Genomic DNA, 21753 nt, shown 5'->3' on the forward strand with positions numbered 1-21753 from the left:
CATGTTTTGAAGGTCTGGACACAGGTTTCTCACAAACCAGTTGTATCCTGGGGGAGGTATAATGATCAAAAAAGTCTTTAGTTTTTTTTGATAAATTATGTCTATGCTTTCCAGTGTGCCTATACTCTGTCTCAGTAAAACTTTAAAAAAACTGTTGCCATTGTTTTTGTTTTCTTGCAGCAAAAAGACAGCCCTCGCTCTTTAACCATGTCTGGCCATGTTGGTTTTGAGAGTCTGCCTGATCAGCTGGTCAACAGGTCGATCCAGCAAGGCTTCTGCTTTAATATTCTCTGTGTGGGTGAGTGCCCAGCCTGTCCACTTTTTCATCCTGTTCCTGTGCTCACCTCCTTCTTGTGATGGGCAGTATGGTGCCCATCTGAGCAACCTGAGAGCACGAGTACAGATTTTTCTCAGTTATTTAAGTTCTATCAGTTTTTTCTTAGCCGTGCTGCTTTAAGCTTTCTCTTTGCTCTTTAAACAGTTCAGTGCCTTCTTCAGAGTTCTGAGTAACTCGGCATACAGGGCTCATTTTTATGCTCAGCTTAGAATGAACCACCTTAGCGTGTACTTCTTTCAGGGACAATCCAGCCTTTGCAATATTTGAAATATTTGGGATTCATGAAACCAAATCACCGTAAGAGTTTACTGTTCTGTTCTTCATCTATCCTGTGCTCCTGTGAATATGAATATGTATCTGCATTTCTTTCAGGGGAGACTGGAATTGGAAAATCAACGCTGATTGACACACTGTTTAATACTAATTTTGAAGACCATGAATCCTCACATTTTTACCCACATGTTAGACTTAAAGCACAGACGTATGAACTCCAGGAAAGTAACGTTCGATTGAAACTAACCATCGTGAATACAGTGGGATTTGGTGACCAAGTAAACAAAGAAGAGAGGTACATGCTTTCCTCTAGTAATAAAACAGGTTTTTTCTTATTACAGGACATTTGCCTTCTTGCTGTGTGTGCTAATTTGACTTTAATCTGTAGAAACCCATGCCATTCTTCCTAGACTTAAATTCTTTAAATAATAAAGCAATATTTTGTTTTTGTTAACAAATTGACATTTTTCTATCCAGTTGTCTATTTTCTTTAGAATAATTTGAATCACATTTTTAAAGTGTGCATGGCAGCAAAAATAGTTTTAATTTTTTCCTGATATGACAGTTCGGTGTATATTAAGTGATTTTTACTAATTTTTAGGCAAGACCCGTTTTGTTGAGAAAAAAAAAAAAAGGCATACATGGCAAATACATAATTACCAAATCCATGGTACATGAATTTTTTTGTGAAGTTCTAACTAAATTAGCCACATTAATCATTGCAGGAAAGGTGTGATGATTCAATTTTAATTTATATTTTGTATTAGGTTACTATTTTTTGTCATTATTTCTCCTATGGTATTACAAAGATGATTTTGACTTAAATATGAAATTTAAGCCATAAAAGGAGGAAACAGACTGGGGCAATGACTGTTCATTCTTTTTCCTTTTTGAAATTCATGTATTTTTTTTATTACAGGTAGTTTTCTAGGTCCTAAAAGTTTGCTTTAGAGTGAAAATATGTTGCAAAACTGACTCTCATTATGTTTTAACCTGTTCAGCACATTTGTGTGTTCTGCTATAGATTTCAAGAAACAATTTTTGTGGGCTTTCTGGAAGAAGTAGATTAGTGGAGGAGGCAAAGGCCCATGACACATGGCTTTTTTTTTAGTTTTCTATATAGGAATTATGTAAAGCTTTACTTAAATTTATCCTTAGATATTTGGTATTATTGATGAGCTCATAAGTGATATCTTTTACAAATATTTCATTTTCCATTTAATGTGTGGAAATATAATTGATCTTGTATACAGAAACTTCTGTGTATTCTCTGGTTAATTCTAGTTAATGCATCTCTAATAAATTTGTTTAGGTTTTCTATGTATGCAATAGTATAGTCTGAAAATAATGGCATTGTTCTTCCTTTCTAATTTGTTTATAAATAAGTTTTATTGATGTAAAATTTACATACAATAAATAAGATGCATTGGTTTAAGTGTACAACTTAATTTTGACAAATGCGTAGTTTTCTACCACCAAGATGGTTATAGGAAATGTCTGTAGTCTTGGGTCCTCTCCTCACATGCCCACACATCAGTTCTTCCCAAAGCAGAGCAGCCCCTGGGCAGTGCTTTCTCTTGGGGTCAGGCACTTCAGGCAGGAGGATGGATCCATGCAAGGACTAAGCCTGTCGGCTGTGATGGGCCTTCCTCTGCTTGTAAGTAAATGAGAATAAAGTTGTGCCTCTGTCACCAGTTATGATACTTCCATGTGGGTGTGCCCTTTCCTTACTATGTTAATGCTTTCCATGCCACACAAATTTAATTTCAGAAACAAGAAGTTATGGAATTTGACTTAAGTAACTTTTAAGTTGCTGATACTCATGTAGGGTAATACGCCATGTCCAGCATGGTTGCAATTAGATGCTTATCCTCCTTCAGCAGCCTGGCAGGTTTGGGGAGCCGTGCCAGAGGGCTCCAGGTGTGAATGAGTGTGAGAGGCACATTCAGTGTCATTTCTGTAAAATCATTTAAGGCACAGGTTGTTCTGATAGTTTCAAAGTACTGCCTTTGTACCTGCACATTTGCACATTTATTTTATAACTGAAGTTATCTATTTAGCATAGAAGTCAACTGTTTGTTCACGGGTGAAAAAACAGATTTCAAACTTTAAATTTATGCTTTATCAAGATACCATGAATATATCGTATTAAATATTTAAATATTTCTTCAGCTACCAACCAATAGTTGACTACATAGATGCTCAGTTTGAAGCTTACCTCCAAGAAGAGCTGAAGATCAAGCGCTCTCTCTTTAACTACCATGACTCCCGTGTCCACGTGTGCCTCTACTTCATCTCCCCGACAGGCCACTCCCTGAAGACACTGGATCTCTTGACCATGAAGAGCCTGGACAGCAAGGTGCGTCTGGAGAAGAACCAGTGGTTGCGTTTCAGGATTTAGAGTGAATTGTTAAATATATAAATATATTTATGATATGTGTATATATCATAACTATCTCATTCTGTATATTTTTAAAACATTTAGCAAGTTTCAATTTTAGGATATTTTCCAGAGAAATTCAGTTTGGAAGATGAAATACAAAGAAAAAGTGTTAACATAAAATTTCAGTCCTTTTTTAGTGATTAAATTGCATGCCAGAATATGTGTATTCATTTTCATTTAACTATAGAATTTATTTGACACTAATTTTACTTTATGATGCTATTAAATGATAAGAAGCTCACTGATGAAGATTAAGGTCTAAAGTCTCATGCAGTAAATTAATTTTAATTTGAACTGTATCCAGAAAACCTATTTTTAATTTCTGAGCCAATGAGCTATATATAAATTCAGGGAGCTGTAAGTAGTAGTATCCAGAAATTAACTCACTTCAGGTTTTTTTGTTTAAAGGATCAAGACTACACTCTCACACTAAAAAGGTCTCCAGGGTTCCCCTGTGACCTCTGACCTGGCTGAGCAGCCTATGAGCTGGCACTGGGAGAGCATGGGGTCTACCAGGGCTGCCTTCTGTACAGGAGTCAGTGTGGGAGGCAGGCGGTGGGCATTTCAGTGCAGAGACCAGCACTGTGGTCCCCTGGCTGAGACAAACCTGGAGGAGCTTGGGTGAGAGTCTGTTCACCTGATGGGATATTGTAACCATTCAGCCAGTTATCTTCACAATTGAGTCTGATGTGTGGAAATCCACCCTTACTAAAGGGACATGAACGCAGGAGTGCGCAGCTTCATCTCAGGCAGACGGAGCTCCAGGCTGAGGTCTGTGTGGAGTTGTGGGGGTGACTTTCAGGGCTGCTCTGCTACTTGATTGCCCCGTGTTCTTGGCAAGTTTCCACCACTCTGAGCTTCAGTTTCTTCACTTTTAAAATCAAAACTAGGAGACCATCTACCTCTGAAAGAAGTCTGAGGGTGATTAAGTCGATAGTGCATCTTGTTCTTAAAAGATGACTCCACTGCTCTACATGGGGAATTACCTGTGCAGCTGGTGATATGACCCCTCCGCGGGGACATCTGCTTTCAGCCTGTGTTGTGTCCTTCAGCTTACTGATGGTGATGAGCTTGGCTGGGAATGTGAAGTGCTCCACACTTGCATTTATTCATAGTGGGCCCTCACACATACTCCCACCTCCAGGGACACTGGGCCGGCCCTCGTGGTTCTTAGAATCCCAGGTGGCACCTCAGCAACAAGCACTGGGGGACTCTGAGGATCAAGGGTTGTTCCTACAGGATCTGAGGGTACACAGTGCAGCAGGTGCAGGGGGAAGAGGAAGAGGGGAAGAGGAAGGGAGGGAAAAGGGAGAGACGGATCAGCCTCTATCAGGGTCTGAGGGCGGGGCATCTCGGGCTTCTCCAGTTCCCTCTTTGTGGGTGACTTTAAAGCACCCCCGTGGGACCTGGGGCCTGAAGGGAGACGTGGGTCACCTAGACTTTCTGAAAGTCCTCCTCCAGGAGGGTGGCCTGTTCCTTACCTGATGGCAGCCAGTAGCTGTGTCCTCAGGTGCTGGCTGTTTATTCTAATGGATATCTGAAACAGATGCCTCAGCAGTCAAATATCAGTCAGGTTTTCACACTACAGTGAGAAAGCTTAATGTCAGCTACATACACTAGGGTGCTTCTGCTGTTGATCCTGGAATCAATTAGAAGTATAACTTGGCATAGTTTACTGAATATCTAAGTATATATGATACTGAAATCAAGAACTTGGTATCAAATTTTTATATACTTTGACTAACTTATCTTGAAAGGTGTTTACCCAAAATTGCTGGAAAGTTTATTTCATGGTTAGTTGGAAAAATCTTTATCCCCTTTGGAACATATTTAAGACTAATAAATCCAAATGTACACACAGTAAATCAATGTGAAGCTGGAAAAGAAAAGGATGTTTAAGAATAGAAAAAGAATTATTTTAGTTTTCATTTCTACTCTGAAAATTATACTGACAGTTCACTCTTTTGACACACGTGACTACTCAGCCTGAAGTTTTTCACTAAAAACAAGCTAATAAATAACGAAAAGCCTACAAACCCTTTAATCTGTGGTGATATCACTCCTTTGTGGATACATTAATCTTACAGAACTGGGACTTCCCTGGTGGTCCAGTGGCTACCAATGAAGGGGGCCCAGGTTCAATCCCTGGTCAGGGAACTAGATCCTGCATGCCGCAATGAAGACTGAAGATCCCACATGCCACAACTTGGACCTGGCACAGCCAAATAAATAAATATTTTTTAAAAATCTCACAGAACTAGTCTTCATGTCCCTGCATCTCTTCCACTCTGGCCAGTGACAGGACTTTTAAATAATGCTGAAAAACTAATTCCTTTGAGTCGTGAATGTTTTTAGTTGGTATCCCTAAAATTTCCCTCTGTCGACATGTGGGTAAGATTCTGACAGTGGGGTCAGATCAGATGCATTCACTGGGAAAAGGGGCTTGCTTCAGTGAAGGCAGAGGAGGCCTGTGGCCTGACCCATAGGTCTGCTGAAATCAGTCACCAGATTACTTAGTGCTGAGATTATTAACAGATAAAAATTCTTAGTGAATTATGCAGGTGATTTCAGCTCATCTCTTACATTCTACTTATTTTGTGTATGATAGAATTTTAAGAGACAGAGGGGAAAATGTGAGATTTCTGAACCTGACTTCAGATGCAGGATGAACTTTGTAAGAGCTCTGCTTCTGAAAAGCAGTTATTACCAGGCCAACATTTGCAGGAATGGCTGTGTAGGGCTGTCTGGTAAGAATGAAGCAGTGATTTCTACATCAGGAGCCTTCAAGCTTTTCCCTTGAAGGGCCAGGTAGTACATACTTCAAGCTTCACAGGTCATGGGCCTCTGGTGCAACTGCTCACTTCTGCTGTTACAGAATGAAAGTGATCACAGGAAATACATGATGTGTAATGAGTGGGCTTGGCCCTGTTCCAGCAACTCTTTACCTATGTAAACAGGCAATGAGTGGACCATAGTTCGCCTGTCCTAAGGAAATCTGTCAGAGCTTGAGTGGTTTTGAATTCAGAAACTGTGTTATTAAAAAATAAATCCTCGAATCATAAGATTTTGTTTTTCTTAATAGGTGAACATTATACCAGTGATTGCCAAAGCAGATGCAATTTCTAAAACTGAATTACAGAAGTTTAAGATCAAGCTCATGAGTGAACTGGTCAGCAATGGTGTTCAGATATACCAATTCCCAACAGATGATGAAACTATTGCTAAGATCAATGCTTCAATGAATGTAAGCTCTTAATTGAATAATTGTTTTATATACCAAAAAAGTAACATTGCTACTACATTTGTGAGCATTTTTCTTCCCTCCCTACTTTCACCTAAATGAAGTGATACATTTGTGAGACTGGGATTCTCCTTCTGTGGAACCATTTTTTATTTCCTTAGTAAGAGTCCTTTCTGTCCTGTCTTAAGGACAGGAGAAGACAGCACAGCCTCCCTCTTGAGAAACTTTACAGGAAGCTTTCTAATCTGGTATTTAAGCTCCTCCCTTACAGTATCACAAGTACATGTGAAATATTCACATAACTTTTGTGTTTTAATATAGAATATATTTATTATATATTTTAATTATACATAACAGTATGATTAAAGATGACGAAGTCCTTTGTGTTACTTCAGGCTACCAAATTTCTTAAATACTTGGTTGGATTTTGACAGATCAAAGGTTTTGGAGTTCTTGTGGAACTTCCTAACCTCCCTGAGACTGTTAACTTACCTATAAAACAGGGCTCACTGTTATGAGGAGACAGCTTTGTTCACTGCTTGGCAGTGATATTCAGTACCTGTTCATTCCATTTCTCCTCTATTCTGATTTTTTCACACTTTGTCTATATTAAGATACTTAAACTAAATATATAAAAAGCTGACTTATGTAAAGGAAGTGATAATTCCTGTGTGTTAAACTCTTTATATCTGATTTTGTGTGTGTGTGCCACCTGGAATATGTTTTCAGAGGGTAACAATTAGATTACACACTGTCAATCATTAAACATAATACTGTTTACATTAGATTTTCCCCTAAATTAATTCTCAGTGTCTGATAGGACAGTCTCCTCACTGCCATTAAATACAATCACTGTGTCTTTTTTCACAATCTTCCTCTTGCTATGCTATTTCTTCCTATTCTGCTTGCTCTGTCTCCAGCTTGGTTGTGTCTTCCTGCCACAGAGATCTCTCCCTCCTCTAAATTTCTGTAACATTTGTAGTTAGCATAGTTTGGGATTTAAATACTACTTGATATTGGTGTTATGTATGTATGTATACCCTAAATATAGTTATATACTTTAGTTATATGGTGTGTATGTGATTTCTTCAACAGTCTTTTATATCCAAGATCATGAGGTAAATGATACCTGTGCTAGAATTTTTTTTTTTTTGTATTCTTATAGCAAAGTTGGAATGCATGTGGGGCATTCTCAGTAACTACTTTTCTCTGTAGGGCCTGAGGATGACCATAAAACAGCTGGCATGTATTCACAGGGCAGGTTTTAAAAGCTAAGGCATAGCAGACCATTTGACTTTAACACACTTGTCATTTAGTAAATGTCCTTTTCTCTCTTGTCATTGGTATGAGATGTGATTGATATGCTGGCTCCTTTCCAGGGACACCTGCCATTTGCTGTGGTGGGAAGTATGGATGAAGTGAAAGTTGGAAATAAGATGGTCAAAGCTCGCCAGTATCCCTGGGGTGTCGTACAAGGTAAAGGAGATCTACGAGGACATGTGTGCTTGCCTGACAGTCTAAAAGCTGCATTTAGTGCATCCTCGGAGGCAATGCTTATTTTGGGTTCTGACTAGCTGTCAGAAGGGCTGGCTGTGTTCTGCTTTAGCCACGTCTGCAGAGCCAAATAGAGCCTCCCCACTTCTTGTGTTAGACCAGTTAGTTACATGTCAAGGTGTTCCAAGACACTCAGAAGGTAGGAACCACTAGTTGGGTACTTTGAACAGAATTTGAGTGTAAATAGTATTGTTTAAACATAGTACATAAATTAATTACTAGTTAATTCTGGAACACAATAAACCTTATAAATTTATATATTTTTACTTATAAAAGTATTGCCAACTATTTCCCAAACAGTCAGCCAAATGAAGATTTTTAGCATGTATCTAACATTGCAACGAGTATGAAATTAACTGTCTGGTTCATTCACTCATGGTACTAACTAATGGGGAAATAGACTACCCCTGCTGATAATGGTTTCTCAGTGCTGTTTTTTTAATTGACAAATTTTTTAATTAGTGGAAAATATTTACAAAACAACATTTTTAATGTTTAGAAAATATAAAGATAATTGTATTTACAACTATTGGTCACAATTAGGTACCTGACTCAGGACCACAAATGTGGCATCTTGTTGTATAAGGATTTGATAATCACAGCAGGCACAGATGGTGTTGTTGAGTGTGCAGAATTTACCATTTTGAAGTTTTAGTGAAGAAATGTTACATACTCTTCTCAGGTGGTATGTGAAATGTCCTGAGGATGGTTTATAAACTGGTAACAAAATATTAGTGAAATTAGTGGAGCATACAGTACCAGATAGAATATATTTCTTTCCTGTTTCCCTTGGCTACCAAATTTACGCCAGCTTTGGTCTGTTAATAAGCACTGCCTGTAATTTGGTGTGTGTGATAACAAGAAGTGCTTCCTTGGCTACTTGGGCAAAACAGCCACAGCTCTTCATCAGACTGATCATTTCACTGTTGCTTATTTCAAATATGTTTTCATTTACTCATCCATTCAACAAATAGCAATTGTGTGTCAGGATTGAAAGTCACTATTGGTATTTTCTATCTCTCTGGCTAGTGGAGAATGAAAACCACTGCGACTTTGTCAAGCTCCGGGAGATGCTCATTTGTACAAACATGGAGGATCTTCGAGACCAGACCCACACGAGGCATTATGAGCTGTACCGGCGCCGCAAGCTGGAGGAGATGGGCTTCATGGACGTGGGCCCAGAGAACCAGCCACTCAGGTGAGCAGCCAGCCAACGGAGGAGGGATGGCAGGGAGGATGGTGCCTCTTTATCTGTCCAGGATGACGGGGGAATCTCCCACACCATGAAAGACCACTTAATAATGATTTATTATCACGGTTTCTATGCTGCTTGAATCACTGGAAGGCTTCTTGCTCTTGGAGGTCTCCAAGTCCTCATCCGACTCAGGGAGTTACGTAGAAGGAAGAACACAAGGTAGAATCTCAGGATTTCAGTACCTGCTGAAATAGAAACCAAAGGAAAAAACTCTCATTATTTGATTTTAATTTTGTATTTATATGAAAAAAATGAAAGTATATTATTTAAAAAGTTGGAAGATGAATCATTAAATAAAACTATGAAGCTGTTGTCTTTCATCCTGATGGAAGTTCTGGAATGACTAAATGTAGGAAAATTTCTTATAAAGGAAGCATGAACATTTTTGTGGGGAGTCAGGGATTAGACTAAAGATATTACCACAAGTTACAGGAACTATAACTGGCTCAGTGGTTAGAGCATCAAGTGTTGTTGGAACTTCTTTTGTTATTTTATATGCTGCTACACTCCTGAGGTCTTTTTTAAAAATTGAACTATGCAAAACATGCTAAATCAGGTTTATTTTTATGTCACATTCCTAAACAATTCTGCTCAGGACCAGCACTGTTTTAAATCTGCTATGGGACCAAGGGTTCCTCGGCATCTCATTCTGACTCTGCAGCCCCTCCCTGGTGTCCTGTCTGCACCAGAGCAAACACCATGGGAGGGGGGAGCCCCAGAGCCAGCTGCCACTGCATGTGACCTTTGGGAAGGTTTAATATCAGGTGAGGCTAAACGTAACACTTTTCCATTCTACAGATTAATGAGTGTTTTAGCTCTGGCAGCGTAATAAACTAAGAATTCTATATAGCTCACCCTCCTCACCAATTTTGGGCGTGCTATAACAGACTGGTTCTAGTAAAGTGATTTTCTCTGCTGAAGAGAAATTGTCCAGCACTGGCATCCCTAGTGTTTCCCAGAGGAGACTTCATTTCTCATTCTTCCAAGTCTGAGGTTACACAGGGGTCTCTGTGTGCATGAAGGAGAAGAGGGATAGATCAGTTATCAGTCACCTGTGGGTGATGTAGAAATACAGGCTCGGAATTTCTGGATATGGAACCTAAGAATCACATTTAAGTCAAAATCCACATCCAGCCCTTTGTCAGGTATGTCCTGCTGGTCAGTGGGTAGATGTGCACCATGGGATAGAGAGACCCTGCCTGTGGAGGGCCCCAGGGTGGGGCGGGAGGAGGATGCTCCTGCCCTGTTATGATGAGCAGAAGTGGCACAAGGAGACCCAGGCGGGAGGCTGCTATGGGCATCCAAGCACAAACACAGGGGCTTGGTAGTGGTGGTGGCGGGGGGAGGTGGTCAGATGCGTGTTTACCCTTCCAGGGGAACTGGAAGGTGAACTTAATGGACTCAGGAAGGGAGAGGTTGGCCATGTTGAGGGGGACCGGGTTGTCTGTGGCTGCACAGCAGTGCAATATAGTTCAGTCGCTTCCTTTGCCATTCTCAGAAGAGCAGGCCATGTCGGTCATGATTACGGTGCTGGCCAGGGCTTGCAGGTTTGAAGGGAGAAAACCAGCTGTTTCATTCTACTGCTGGAGTGGAAGAATGAACAGACCATTTCCAGTCTTTCTTCCAGGAAAGTGAAATGTCTTATGGGCCCAACTTAGGACGTGTGCCCATGTCTTGGAAGGGTGGGCGTGAGCCTGACTGGCTGACCCACCAAGACACCTCCTGTGGGGAGAAGTAGAATAGCAATGCAACTGTAGACAGGTGGTGGGCAGGCAAGGTGAACAGCCATTCTTTTAGTTATTTCTTCAGTTTGGGAAGCATCTGTCCACTGGACAGGTGGAGAATGGGAAAGGAGGCTCTTCAGTGGATGGTAGGTGAGAGGGCAGGAGCAGTGGCTACAGGCTGCTAGAAGAGGATGGATGGCAGAAGCAGGAAGGATAAGGACTCCACTCAGGGAGGGGGTGCCCTGCCTGCTGCCCAGGAGCTGGTGGGCCTCTACTCTGCCCTGGCCTGTGGTCCTAATGAGACAAGATTCCCTGGGCCAGGCATGCACAGTATCTCTCCTCTTCATGCTTTCTCATTTGTGGATACACTGTTTGATAAAACTTCTGTCATTCTTTCTAGTCTGGGGTCTTAGGAGGGTTTCAGGAGTGTGCTTTTAAGAACTTACATTCTGTCTTTTGGGGAATCTTCCCATTTACTTCGTGTGTGTGCAACAGCAGTCACTAATTTGCTTGGCATGTAAAATCTGTCCCTCGATATTGTATCAACTAGAAAAATGAGCCTGTCTGGATGACCTCTTCTCTTTAAGACGCTGCTTCCTCCCTGCAGCATCTTCATTTCCTTTCACTGACTGGTTGTGCGGAGTTGTGATTCATGTCCCAGTCTACCCACACCAATCTCGTGCTTGTCATGAGGTTCAGGTAATGGCATTGTGTGTACCCTTAAGGTCTTAATTAACTGATCTTTAATTATTTAAACTACATAAAACATGCTTTTATAAACCTCAAATCCTTAAGCTACTTTAGATGAACATAACAGTCTTGTTGATCATCATTGCTCTAGAGTTTGGAAGGTCGATTTGTCTGGTATTTTAGAGTTCCTTAAGTGTCTGGCAAAATTTCTGTGTCATACACTTTGTTTCTTTGGAACTCGCAAGTAGTTCCCTTTCTGTGTTTGGCCTACAGCAGAAGTGGGGGTGCTCAGCAGTCCTGGGAGAGCTGGACCCTAAGCTCACGGATGAGGTCCCAAGAGAGGGTCCTTACAGTTGGCTCTGTAAGCTTCCATGTCATGGTGGGCACGTGTGACAGATGGAGAGCACATCAGAGCAGTGCTTCCCTTTACCTTCTGCTGAGGCATCATTTTAGGCAGGATTTATCAGGGTTACGAATGTGGGCTTTGGAGCACGTCTGACCAGGTTCCAGCTCCAGTTCTGTCCTTGCTAACTCTGTCCCTCTGGGCAGATGACCTCACTCTGAGTGTCAGCACATTAACCCTGCAGGACAGTGTTGGTGCCTGTTCTTCAAGGTGCCACAGGGATTAGTGAGAGTCCAGACCAGTCCCTGCTGCTGCTGCTAAGTCGCTCCAGTTATGTCCAACTCTGTGCGACCCCATATACAGCAGTCCACCAGGCTCTGCCGTCCCTGGGATTCTCCAGGCAAGAACACTGGAGTGGGTTGCCATTTCCTTCTCCAATGCATGAAAGTGAAAAGTGAAAGTGAAGTCGCTCAGTTGTGTCCGACTCTTTGCCACCCCATGGACTGCTGCCTACCAGGCTCCTCCGTCCATGGGATTTTCCAGGCAAGGGTACTGGAGTAGGGTGCCACAGCTATTCTCTTAAGTGTCTGGTCTTTTCTCTTTGTCAAGTGGCTTGACTTTCCTCCTGAACAACTCAAGGGCTCGTGTAAATAAATTTCTGAGAACATTTTAAAAGTTAGATTTGACATGATTTAGATACATTAATTAAACCAAGTTATGTGTGGCGGATTCATTTTGATATTTGGCAAAACTAATACAGTTATGTAAAGTTTAAAAATTAAAAAAAAATAAATAAATAAACCAAGTTATGTCTTTAAAAGCTATCAGTCCAGTGTAGCACCACTGAAATGTGAGTGAAGATGGCATGATTGATTTAGAGCCTTCTTTAAAACAAGACCAAAACAAACACAGAAAACAAAACAAAACAAAACAAAAAAAACCTCATAAGAAATAAGACGCCTCCTTGAGATGAGAGGCATTAATGTGATCATCGAGAACACTGTGTATATTTATAAACTTTGCTCCTAAAGACAATGTATAGGATTGTTGCTCCTTGGAACACATGCTGTAAGTACCACACACTCATGCTCAGCTGTAAGAACTAATGTGTAACATTTCTTACTCTGATTTTCCTTCAGTTCAGTTCAGTTACTCAGTAGTGTCTAACTCTTTGTGACCTCATGGACTGCAGCATGCCAGGCTTCCCTGTCCATCACCAACCCCCAGACCTTGCTCAAACTCATGTCCATTGAGTCAGTGACGCTGTCCAACCATCTCATCCTCTGTCGTCCCCTTCTCCTCCTGCCTTCAGTCTTTCCCAGCATCAGGGTCTTTTCCAATGAGTCAGTTCTTCTCATCAGGTGGCCAGAGTATTGGAGTTTCCGTTTCAGCATCAGTCCTTCCAATGAACACCCAGGACTGATCTCCTTGCAGTCCAAGGGACTCTCAAGAGTCTTCTCCAACACCACAGTTCAAAAGCATCCATTCTTCAGCATTCAGCTTTCTTTATGGTCCAACTCTCACATCCATACATGACTACTGGAAAAACCATAGCTTTGACTAGATGGACCTTTGTCAGCAAAATAATATCTTTGCTTTTTAATATGCTATCTATGCTGGCCATAGCTTTTCTTTCAAGGAGCCAGCGTCTTTTAATTTCATGGCTGCAGTCACCACCTGCAGTGGTTCTGGAGCTCCCAAAAATAAAGTTCTCACTGTTTCCATTGTTTCCTCATCTGTTTGCCATGAAGTGATGGGACTGTATGCCATGATCTTAGTTTTCTTAATGTAGAGTTTTAAGCCAACTTTTTCACTCTCTTCTTTCCCTTTCATCAAGAGGCTCTTTAGTTCTTCTTCGCTTTCTGCCATAAAGGTGATGTCATCTGCATATCTGAGGTTATTGATATTTCTCACAGAAATCTTGATTTCAGCTTGTGCTTCATCTAGCCCCACATTCTGCATGATGTACTCTGCAAATAAGTTAAATAAGCAGGGTGACAATACAGCCTTAACATATTCCTTTCCCAATCTGGAAACAGTCCATTGTTCCATGTCCAATTCTAACTGTTGCTTCTTGACCTGCATACAGATTTCTCAGGAGGCAGATAAGATGGTCTGGTATTCCCATCTCTTGAAGAATTTTCCACAGTTTGTTGTGATCCACACAGTCAAAGGCTTCAGCATAATCAATAAAGCAGAAGAATGTTTTTCCGGAACTCTCTTGCTTTTTTTATGATCCAACGGATGTTGGCAATTTGATCTCTGGTTCCTCTGCCTTTTCTAAATCCAGCTTGAACATCTGGAAGTTCACAGTTCATGTAATGTTGAAGCCTGGCTTGAAGAATTTTGAGCATTTGCTAGCGTGTGAGATGAGTGCAACTGTGCAGTAGTTTGAACATTCTTTGGCTTTGCCTTTCTTTGGAATTGGAATGAAAACTGACCAATTTTCCTTAAATGTATACAGTTCTATCCGTAAAAGATTTATTTCTCTGGTTAGACAAGATTAGTAAAATTCCTAAATTTTATCACATTTTAAATCTATTTAGCTATAAAGTATTTTCATAAGCAGTAGAAATTTCTAATCATGACACACTGGTTAAGTCAGTTTATTGTATTCCCTGTTAAACATTGGGACGTTCTGTCAGTGAGCTGTGATGGAAGGGCTCAGTGCTTCTGCATGTGGGGAGGTCTGTGGTTCCTCTGAAACTTCACAGGTAAGAGAGGCGCTTGCCATGGAGTTCCAGGAAGTCCCTGCTCTGTGGGCTACAATGGCCCTACTTCCCTGCAGTCTCTGTCATTAGATGAACATTTATGAAGAAACTGCAGTGTCAGAGAGCTCTGCTGGACAGCTGGATTACAAAGATGCTGAGCTGGTGGAAGAGAGATGCAGTTGGGGTGGGAATGCCCAGGAAGAGGTATAAACAAAGAGCCATGGAAGTGTGTGGAGGGAACAGGGGATTCCACCCAGGGAGACTAGAAGCGGATTCCTGGAGGGATAGGACTTGCAGGGCAGAGTGAGGGCAGGGCAGCAGGCAGTGGCTGGAGCAAGAGATGTGTGCCTGAAACCTGAGGAGGAGAGGTCTGTTTGCAGGATTCTACAGTTTCTAAAGTGCTCTCATTTTGCAGATAATATAACTAATGCAGAAGGAAAAGATAAAAAAGATCTCTGTTTTTGGTGGAAAAATCTGAGGAATGGCAGGAAGAACAAAATGAAAGAAAGATGAACTCAAATCCTAGAGCTCAATTAGATTATTACAACAGTGAAGGCAGAAAAGCTCAAAGACCAAGTTGGGCTGAACAATGTGTCTGTAGAAATCAAAACAAGCCTGGACTGAGATGATGTTGGGGTCCCAGGCTGAACTCCCAGACCCTGGTGATCAGACGTGGTGACAAATAGAGGGGAGGAGTCCAGAGAGGTGGATGGAGGAACCCGTGTGGGGTGAAACGAGCACTTTTGAGAGTGCTGGCACAGCAGGGCCCCAGAGACAGACCCGCGCTCCCTGAAGGAGGTAGGCTCGCCCTGCCTGCGGCTCCCTGGAGGCACACACGCGGTGACAGTCACGAGGCCTAACCTGGAAGTTTGAATGTTTGCAGGTTTCTACGTCATCTTGCTAACATGCTGCTGCTGCTGCTAAGTCGCTTCAGTCGTGTCCGACTCTGTGCGACCCCATAGACAGCAGCCCACCAGGCTCTCCCGTCCCTGAGATTCTCCAGGCAAGAACACTGGAGTGGGTTGCCATTTCCTTCTCCAATGCATGAAAGTGAAAAGTGAAAGTGAAGTCGCTCAGTCGTGTCTGACTCTTTGCGACCCCATGGACTGCAGCCTACCAGGCTCCTCCATCCATGGGATTTTCCAGGCAAGAGTACTGGAGTGGGGTGCCATTGCCTTCTCCGTTGCTAACATGAGAGTAACACAAATAACTTTTCAGTCTTCAGGAGACCTACGAAGCCAAGAGACATGAGTTCTATGGTGAGCGCCAGAGGAAGGAAGAAGAGATGAAGCAGCTATTTGTGCAGCGCGTGAAGGAGAAAGAAGCCATCCTGAAAGAAGCTGAGAGAGAGGCAAGTGTGCTGTTTGCTGTGATTTCTATTTGGGGTGTCCTATTAACCTGGGGGTCTATCTCAAGACTTAACAGGTGGTTTTGAAGACGAGCTGTTCTTTAAGAGTAGCTATTCTAACACATAGTCTTTGGATGCAGAATTTTACCAAAAAAAAAAAAAAAAATCACAGGCTGAAAACAAAAAATTTTGCTTTTGTGAACAAAGTGTCTTTGATTAGAAGTGGTTTATCAAGTGCTAGTAGAGGACTACATTGCTAAGAAGGGTTTCAACTATCTTAACTAGGAGGCAGAGACGCTTTAGCTAAGGTTTGATAAGCCCTTTTGAGTTTTGAGAGTCACTCACACTGTTGTTTGCTGGAAGTGGTTGGCTCAGAGCTGTTGAGTATGAAGTCAGGCTTCCTGGGGGAGGTGGGTGGTCCAGGTAGCCTTTGGGTGGCCTTGGCACAGAATTATCTGCAATGAATTTTGTTTGGTTCTCTTTAGTTTTGTTTGCTTGTGGTTCTTCAAGGATAAATTTTACCTTTACTTGAGTTAAGGTATCTTCTGTAGACTTAACTGCGATGGCTGCATCTAAGTAAATGGATTCTAAGTTAAGTTGAGGAGCAAAAAGGAAGAGCCACAAAAAAAAATTTCTGAGAGAAGACAGAAATGTTAATACAAATGAACTTGCTAATATGAGAGTGCCTGAAGAGTTATTTGTTGTTCTTGTTCAGTCACTCAGTCATGTCCAACTCTTTGAGAGCCTATGGACTACAGCACAGCAGGCTTCCCTGTCCTTCACCATCTTCCAGAGCTTGCTCAAACTTCTGTTCATTGAGTCAGTGATGCCATCCAACAGTCTCATACTGTCGTCCCCTTCTCCTCCTGCCCTCAATCTTTCCCAGCATCGGGGTCTTTTCCAGTGAGTCAACTCTTCACATCAGGTGGCCAAAGTATTGGAGCTTCAGCATCAGTCCTTCCAATGAATACTCAGGATTGATTTCCTTTAGTATTGACTGATTTTATCTCCTTGCAGTACAAGGGACTCTCAAGAGTCTTCTCCAACACCACAGTTCAAAAGCATCAATCCTTCGGCCCTCAGCCTTCTTTATGGTCCAACTCTCATATCCATACATGACTACTGGAAAAACCATAGCTCTGACCATACGGACCTTTGTCAGCAAAGTAGTGTCTCTGCTTTTTAATATGCTATCTAGGTTGGTCATAGCTTTTCTTCCAAGAAACAAGCATCTTTTAATTTCACGGCTGCAGTCATCATCTGCAATGATTTTGGAGCCAAAGAAAATGAGGTCTGTCACTGTTTCCATTGTTTCCCCATCTATTTGCCACGAAGCGATGGGACTATATGTCATGATCTTAGTTTTCTGAAGTTTTAAGAAAACGTAAAAAAGTTTTAAGCCAACTTTTTCACTCTCCTCTTTCATCAAGAGACTCTTTAGTTCATCTTCACTTCCTGCCATAATGGTGGTATCATCTGCATATCTGAGGTTATTGATACTTCTCCCAGCAATCTTGATTCCAGCCTTGCTTCATCCAGCCCAGCATTTCACATGATGTACTCTGCATAGAAGTTAAATAAGCAGGGTGACAATATACAGCCTTGACGTACTCCTTTCCCAGTCTGAAACCAGTCTGTTGTTCCATGTCCTGTTCTAACTGTTGCTTCTTGACCTGCATACCGGTTTCTCAGGAGTCAGGCAAGGTAGTCTGCTATTCTCATCTCTTTAAGAATTTTCCAGTTTGTTGTGATCCACACAGTCAAAGGCTTTAGTGTAGTCAATGAAGCAGATGTTTTTCTGAAATTCTCTTGCTTTTTCTATAATCCACCAGATGTTGGCAATTTGATCTCTAGTTCCTCTGCCTTTTCTAAATCCAGCTTGAACATCTGAAAGTTCAAGGTTCACATACTGTTGAAGCCTGACTTGGAGAATTTTGAGCATTACCTTTGCTAGTGTGAGAGATGACTGCAATTGTGCGGTAGTTTGAACATTCTTTGGCATTGCTTTTCTTTGGGATTGGAATGAAAACTGACCTTTTCCAGTCCTGTGGTCACTGCTGAGTTTTCCAAATTTGCTGACATATTGAATGGAGCACTTAACAGCATTATATTTTAGGATTTGAAATAGCTCAACTGGAATTCCATCACTTCCACTAGCTTTGTTTGTAGTGATGCCTCCTAAGGCCCACTTGACTTCACATTCCAGGATGTCTGGCTCTAGGCAAGTGATCACTCCATCCATTGTGGTTATCTGGGTCATTAAGATCTTTTTTGTATAGTTCTTTTGTGTATTCTTGCCATCTCTTAGTATCTTCTGCTTCTATTAGGTTCATACTGTTTCTGTCCTTTATTGTGTGCATCTTTGCATGAAATGTTCCTTTGGTATCTCTAATTTTCTTGAAGAGATCTCTAGTTTTTCCCATTCTATTGTTTTCCTCTATTTGTTTGCACTGTTCACTTAGGAAGGCTTTCTTATCTCTCCTTGCTATTCTTTGGAACTCTGCATTCAGATGGGCAAAATGATTGTCTAAGGAGGTCTTACAAATAGCTGAGTAAAGAAGAAAAGCAAAAGGCAAAGGAGAAAAGGAAAGATATACCCATCTGAATGCAGAGTTATTTGTAATCAAATTATCCATGAGAATATGCATGCATGCTAAGTCGTTTCAGTCATGATTAACTCTTTGCAACTCCATGGACTATTGCCCAACAGGCTCCTCTGTCCGTGGGATTCTCCAAGCAATACTGGAGTTGGCTGCCATGCCCTTCTCCAGGGGATCTTCCCAACCATCTTTTGCTTTTCCTGCACTGGGAGGCAGGTTATCGCTAATGCCACCTCGGAAGCTTAATTTAACTATACAAACCTATTATTTAAAATACTCTGATAGTACTTGCTATTTAAATAAACCCAATAGTAAGTGGTTTTGTAAATTTAATAATGTACAAATATATCTTGTCTATAATTTGATCTTTATTTTCAAAAAGTTCAGACAATGGGAAAGTGAAAGTACAGGGTACCCATGTCCATCCCCACACCTAGATTTAGAATGGACATATCACCATTTTTAGAGTGTATGTTTTTCTGGCTGCCTGAAGGCTGGTGTAAACATCAAAGGCACGTCATGCATTCCTGAAGCTCAGGTGCCTTCTCCTCCATAACCATGGTACCAGTATTACACCTAAGAACAGTAATAGCAATGCCACAATCTAACCTGATCATCAGTTCATAATCAAATTTCTCCAGTCATCCCAAGATTATCTTTTGTTATTCCTTTCTATTTGGTGATTTTTTGTTTTTGAACCAGAATTCAATCTTAGGTCTAATATTGCATTTAGTGTTCTGTTTTGTGTCGTCTCTTATTTGAGAACAGTGCCTAGCTTGAAGTTATTTTGAAGTACAAACATTGAGGAAGACTGTGATGAGTAGGAAACTGTGCTGGCTTTTCTTCTGATTAGCATACACTTCTCTTGTAAGAGTTTCTCTCTCATATATCATGGTTCTCAGTTTCTCCAAGGAGAAGATGTAGAAGTGGTTTACAGTTGAATTTTAATTTTTAAAACCCCCCATAAGAATATTTGGGCTTCCCTGGTGGCTCAGATGGTAAAGAATCTGCCTACAATACAGGAGTCTTGAGTTCAATCCATGGGTTGGGAAGATCCCCTGGAGGAGGGCATGGCAACCCACTCCAGTATTTATGCCTGGAGAATCCCCATGGACAGAGTACCCTGCCAGGCTACAGTCCTTGGGGTCGCAGAGTCAGACACAGCTGAGAGACTTTCACTTCGCTAACTTCTTCAAAACATCTGTTAATTATTCATAATTATCCATGAGTTACACATAATAAAGGGCTTCCCTGGTGGGTCAGATGGTAAAGAATCTGCCTGCCAATGCAGGAGACACTGATTTGATCCCTGGGTGGGGAAGATCCCCTGGAGGAGGGCATGGCAACCCACTCCAGTATTCTTACCTAGAATCCCCATGGACAGAGGAGCCTGGCGGGCTACAGTTCATGGGGTCGCAAAGATTTGGACATGACTGAGCAACTAAGCACAATTTTGCTCAAATGTGTATTACTTAAAAGTAAACTGAAAATTCAGGGTAACCAAATGGTTGAAAGAAAAAGAAGTATTATTTGTCACTAGGTGCTTTGTAGGTTTTTTTTTTTTAATGATTCAAACACTGTATTGTATTAATGATGAAGTTATGAGTTTAAAGTTGTCAAAAGAGTGACAACTTATAATTATGCAAGCTTACAAATAGTAGATTAGGGGCCTGTTTTATTCATATTACAATAATATTAATAAGTTCCCTCATGACCAGTTTCATCCTGCAAAGCTCGTAGGTTATCATCTATACTTTATAGAGTCAGGTCTGGTGAAGAAGGGCGTCTGGCGTCATCAGCAGTTATGTGAGTGATGATTCACTCAAGAACCATCAGGTGAGCTTCCCTGGTGGCTCAGGGACAAAGAATCCATCTGCCGATGCAGGAAACATGGGTTCCAATCCTGATCCAGGAGGCTTCCACATGCCGAGGAGCAACTAAGCCCTTGTGCCACAACTTTTGAGCCTCTGCTCTAGAGCCCATGCTCTGCAACAAGAGAAGTCACTGCAGTGAGAAGTCCTCACAGTGCAACCAGAAAGCAGACCCCGCTCGCAACTAGAGAAAAGCTCATGCAGCAACGAAGACCCAGCACGGCCAAAAATAAATAACATTTTTAAAAAAGGACCATCAATTGAAGTTCAGATGAAGGAGGACCATATAATTTATCCTCAGTGTTCGTGCAGTTTTGCAGAGAAAGGCAGTTTTTTAGTAATGACATTGAACAACAGATATAAACCAGGTATCTACTGGGTAAACTGGGACATTCAAAGCTAGCTCATCAGTAAGACACTGGCAGGTAACCCACAGGATTATCTAAGTCTGAATTAGCTGACCTTATTATTAAAATACCCTTGCCAATATGGTTATAAACAAATGCCTCCTAATTCACCTTATGTATACATTAGGAGGAGAAGGCAATGGCACCCCACTCCAGTACTCTTGCCTGGCAAATCCCATGGATGGAGGAGCCTGGTAGGCTGCAGTCCGTGGGGTCGCTAAGAGTCCGACACGACTGAGCGACTTCACTTTCACTTTCATGCAATGGAGAAGGAAAATGGCAACCCACTCCAGTGTTCTTGCCTGGAGAATCCCAGGGACGGGGGAGCCTGATGCGCTGCTGTCTATGGGGTCGCACAGAGTCGGACACGACTGAAGTGACTTAGCAGTAGCAGCAGCATACATTAGGATGATTTTCATGTGGAGTACAGACTTAGCTGAAGATGCGGTGAACATTGGATAGGTAGAGCAGGGGATACACAGGACAGATATCATGTCAAGACACTGTTTAAATGTTACCTTTTCTACATCTCTGTCCACATCATTCTAGACATACAGCCCTTCTTACACAAGAAAAAGTACAGTATATATTTATCCTCCAAGTGAAGTATATAACCATCATTCAAATGCTGCTGCTGCTGCTAAGTCACTTCAGTCGTATCTGACTCTGTACGACTCCATAGACGGCAGCCCACCCGGCTCCCCCGTCCCTAGGATTCTCCAGGCAAGAATACTGGAGTGGGTTGCCATTTCCTTCTCCAATGCATGAAAGTGAAAAGTGAAAGTGAAGTCACTCAGTCGTGTCTGACTTTTCGAGACCCCATGGACTGCAGCCTACCAGGCTCCTCCGTCCATGGGGTTTTCCAGGCAAGAAGAGTACTGGAGTGGGTTGCCATTGCCTTCTCCCATTCAAATGCTGCTGCTGTTACTGCTAAGTCGCTTCAGTCGTGTCCGACT

At 41.7% G+C, this 21753-nt stretch overlaps 1 protein-coding gene and 2 long non-coding RNA genes across 14 annotated transcripts in view; 1 reads left to right on the forward strand and 2 right to left on the reverse strand.

Annotated features, from left to right (window-relative positions):
• SEPTIN10 (septin 10) overlaps window positions 1–21753 on the forward strand; it is a 51148-nt gene that overhangs the window by 22289 nt on the left and 7106 nt on the right. For all 4 annotated transcript variants that reach the window (XM_055540229.1, XM_055540230.1, XM_055540231.1 and 1 more), the window contains 7 exons: window positions 181–298; window positions 710–905; window positions 2783–2969; window positions 6136–6297; window positions 7674–7770; window positions 8878–9046; window positions 15790–15922. In XM_055540229.1, the coding sequence (XP_055396204.1) occupies window positions 181–298; window positions 710–905; window positions 2783–2969; window positions 6136–6297; window positions 7674–7770; window positions 8878–9046; window positions 15790–15922 (1062 nt within the window). The remainder of the gene's footprint in view (window positions 1–180; window positions 299–709; window positions 906–2782; window positions 2970–6135; window positions 6298–7673; window positions 7771–8877; window positions 9047–15789; window positions 15923–21753) is intronic.
• Window positions 1916–4637, reverse strand: LOC129623136 (uncharacterized). 7 transcript variants are annotated; one of them, XR_008700375.1, is made up of 5 exons: window positions 4535–4637; window positions 4040–4295; window positions 3661–3968; window positions 2829–2975; window positions 1916–2264 (listed from the first exon to the last, which is right to left on the reverse strand). It is a non-coding gene; the product is annotated as an uncharacterized LOC129623136 (long non-coding RNA). The 7 variants fall into 7 exon arrangements; XR_008700380.1 differs by having other exon boundaries at window positions 1917–2261; XR_008700376.1 differs by having other exon boundaries at window positions 1918–2264; window positions 3661–3957.
• LOC129623135 (uncharacterized) overlaps window positions 8269–21753 on the reverse strand; it is a 32263-nt gene continuing 18778 nt past the window's right edge. For all 3 annotated transcript variants that reach the window (XR_008700373.1, XR_008700372.1, XR_008700374.1), the window contains exon 4: window positions 8269–9288. This is a non-coding gene — a long non-coding RNA (uncharacterized LOC129623135). The remainder of the gene's footprint in view (window positions 9289–21753) is intronic.

Source organism: Bubalus kerabau, chromosome 11, assembly GCF_029407905.1.
Source record: "Bubalus kerabau isolate K-KA32 ecotype Philippines breed swamp buffalo chromosome 11, PCC_UOA_SB_1v2, whole genome shotgun sequence".
NCBI classification, from domain to species: Eukaryota; Metazoa; Chordata; class Mammalia; order Artiodactyla; family Bovidae; genus Bubalus; species Bubalus kerabau.